The 3,679-nt window shown below is 32.0% G+C and overlaps 1 protein-coding gene across 1 annotated transcript in view; it reads left to right on the top strand.

Moving 5' to 3' along the window:
• LOC108742926 (small G protein signaling modulator 2-like) overlaps positions 1-3,679 on the top strand; it is a 23,473-nt gene that overhangs the window by 16,289 nt on the left and 3,505 nt on the right. Inside the window, exon 12 of the mRNA XM_025981880.1 lies at positions 2,503-2,587. Within this exon, the coding sequence (XP_025837665.1) occupies positions 2,503-2,587 (85 nt within the window). The remainder of the gene's footprint in view (positions 1-2,502; positions 2,588-3,679) is intronic.

Genomic DNA, 3,679 nt, shown 5'->3' with positions numbered 1-3,679 from the left:
TGTAATTTATATTATAAATAAACATGATAATTTTCTTTGTTCAAATTATCTCATTTTGTGATGTTATCATAACAAAAGAAGGATTTCTGTTTAGATATAAGTACAATAAATATTAACAATTTAAATCATTCAATTACTAATTTCTTGGATTCAACGTAGAATTTAATCGTAATAACGTAAGAAGAAAAGAAATGAGCTTTTAGTTTCGCCTTTACGTATTAACGGTAATACTTATCAGTAACTACTTTCTTTGAAAAATATTTTTTGTGCTTTTTTAGATATGTTAATTAAGCAGAGCGGATAGGGCTTATTATATATATACAATTAAAAATTATTACTTGCCTGAAAACAAAATTCACGTTTGTTTTGTTTTACGATTAGAAGGCGAAAGCTTCAAATTTGTTTTGCTTTTTTCTTAGATATTAGATTTTAAATTGAACTAAGACAATTAAACAATTAACATACCGTTTTAACACCTGGCAGTTGAAGTATTTTTCTGTCATTTTGCGAAAATCCCAAGCGTCATTTAATGCACATAAGTATGTATAATATAATATTAACTTTCAAATTTACAACGCGTAATTTAAAGTTTTACTTCACCACGAAAAGCTTTTTTATTATTATTGCATAGATAGATGCACTAAACCGTCTTTTGTTTTACTACGATGCGTTGTTCTCTTATCATAAACACTGCACTTTTGATTACTAAACACAAAGAGTTCATGTTTATTATCAGCTGTCTGATACTGTTATTGCACGTTCGTCTTTACTCGTCTTGCAGTTCGTGACCTTCTGCGGTCAATTTCCTAGCTTTTATCTTCTTTTTCGCATGATATTGAAATTTAAACTTTAACATAGTTTATTAGAGTAACGTACAGTACTAAGCAAAAATACTGTATATACTGAAACGTTAAAAATATTTATTTGTTTGTTGTAAGCAGCGATGTTAATATCAATTAACGTAATTATCAAGGATCATACAGTTCTTTACGAATTTCTGAGACTTACTGGCTGCTGAAGTTTTTTAATTGTATTAAAAACCGGTGAAGCAAAGCATTCTTTCTTTGTTTTAAAATGGATTATATGTATAGGCATTTGTTTCAATTATTTATTAGTAGCGATTCGAAACATCATTGCGTAAAACATAAAAAAGTACCTATATGCATACCTAAAAAGCAGGGGTCGACAAGTAATTTTAAGTAGAGTCCGCATGTTCTTGAAAATTTTTATCGAGGTCTAGAAAAAATATAGTCTTTTAAATAATTTGAGTAAGTAATTTACTTTCAAAAAATTTTTGGCGATCCAGTTTTTGACCTTCCGTGTTCCACCTGCTACCGGCAACGTAAATAAACAAGCATATTATCGATTTGTTCACATTGATGAATGTAATCTAGACCTAGTAATAGGTGAGAATAACAGTAAATGTTTGGAGTGCGACGCTGTACGGGTGCGAAACATGGACGTTGGGCGCTGCGGAAAAGAAAAGGTTAGAGGCGTTTTAAATGTGGTGTTACAGGAGGATGATGAGGATACCGTGGATAGAATAGGAGAACAGAGGACTCTATGGAAGTCAATAAGAGATAGGCCAGATAGGTTGGTAGGACACCTTCTCAGGGATGAAGGTCTAATCGGAGACATATTAGAGGCAGAAGCAGGAGTTAGGGGAGGGGGTAGAGGTAGACCTGGATTAGATTATTGTTCTCAAATTGTTAAGGATGTGGGTTGTTCTTGTTTTGAAGAAATGCGAAGATTAGCTCAGGATAGAAAAGATTGGAGGTGCGTGTCCAACTAGTTTTAGGACTGACGACTTTATGATGATGACAAGAGGGAGTTATAAGACGGAAGGAATGAGAAAGATTACCTTAAAAATTGGTATAAAAATAGATACAATAAAGAAAGGGAGGAATCTTTCAGAGGCAATTAAACGAATGGATAAAGATGGAAATGAGTATAAGAAAAATTGTGAAAATAAGCTTTCGGGAAATAATAAGGGGGATGTTCTGAGAATAATTGACAAGTCGAAGTATGTGGAATGTATGAAACTATGAAACCTTTGTGTTGGAAGTACTGGTAGACTGATAGTGAGGTAGACTATGTAAAATGGAAGAATAGCAAGATTAAGGGTAGGGTATGAAAGTAGACTGTGCAACTATAGCATAAAGAGGGAACAAGGGAGATGCAGAATATGTGAAAGAGGTGATGAAACATTATTGCATGTGCTGAGGGGATGTGACCAAAATAAGGATTTAGATGAACGAAAGAGGGAATAAATAACGGACATAGAGAGGGATTGATGTAGTAAGCAAAGTTAACATAATAACTGCTAATTACTCAATCTATCATTAAAAAACTTAGTTGAAAAATATGGCTCAGAATTTTGCAAAGAGAATTAAACACCTAGTGTCCCTTTTTACTATCTACTCTTTTGAAACAATAAGGCATGCATTCAGATATCTACCTCGATAAAAGGGATCCCATATTATTTTTAAATTTTCGTTTCAGAAATGGCAGAAAGACACAACGCACAAGCTATTTTAAAACTGGCAAGAGAGCTGGTTTTGCAGCTGCAGCTATTAATTGAAAATAAGTAAGTTGTAATGAATTACCGCCCCTATTATTAACTCATCACCCCACAATTACTTATCACTAAGTAATTAATCAGCATTGGTACCGAAATCATATATTAAAAATTGAAATGATGTAACTCAGTCGATCTATATTTCGGTGGTTAAGTCTAAATATATTTTAATGAGTGCATAGTACATATGCAATGATAAAATTCGTCAATGCACGAAAACATTACACAAAAAAAAAAGGATTACAGTAAGTCCGTTCACTTAGAGAAAGGTACACGATGACAAATAAATGTGCGCGGACTACCTTAATGGCGGTAACTGTTAGAAGTCATTTTCGGAGTAAAAGACTTACGATTGGATACACCTGACGGTAGAGGATTGGCCATTGCCGTTCGCTCACGCTGTACCTTTCTCTAAGTGAACGGACTTATCTATCTAATTCACACTATTTACTTATTTATTTTCGTACAATTTATTATATAAATCGTATATTTTTGATGTGCCAAATATATAATTATCTATAATATTGAATACTTTCCACTGCATTCGCTAGTACAACATTTTCTCTAATTTTATCATTACTCTCCGTCTGATTGTTTATAAAACTAGATACAAATTTCTGTAAATGATAAGATAAACTATTAAGCGCGATATTCACGCCAAATTATAAAAATTATAAAAGTTATTTTGTGGTAAGGACTAAGGGGATTATCTAGAAAAATTATGAAAATAATAGGAAATAGGGTATACACATAAAAGCAAAAAGAAAATAATACGGAGAAAAGCGTTAAAAATGCTTAAGTGTTACGAACACCTCATTCAGTGATGAAATAATGGAATAAATTATTGGAAAATGAAGATGAACCACGCGAAACGGGCTAAAGTTATTGTGACGTCATAAATTGACGATGAAATAACTCAGTAGTTCAAATGCTCCAAAAAATTTTGTCAGTAGTGTTACGTCACTCAAGTGACAACAACAGATAGCGCAGAGAGAAAAAACAGACATATATTTAATGTTATATCATATAAAATAATTGTAGATTATATTGACTACTTTTAATATAAATTTTACAAATAATATTCGTGATTTTTTATTTTAC

This window comes from Agrilus planipennis, unplaced genomic scaffold (genome assembly GCF_000699045.2).
Source record: "Agrilus planipennis isolate EAB-ADULT unplaced genomic scaffold, Apla_2.0 scaffold120, whole genome shotgun sequence".
Lineage (NCBI taxonomy): Eukaryota > Metazoa > Arthropoda > Insecta > Coleoptera > Buprestidae > Agrilus > Agrilus planipennis.
Note: the sequence above shows the minus strand (reverse complement) of the source record. Positions and strands in the feature narration are given on the sequence as shown.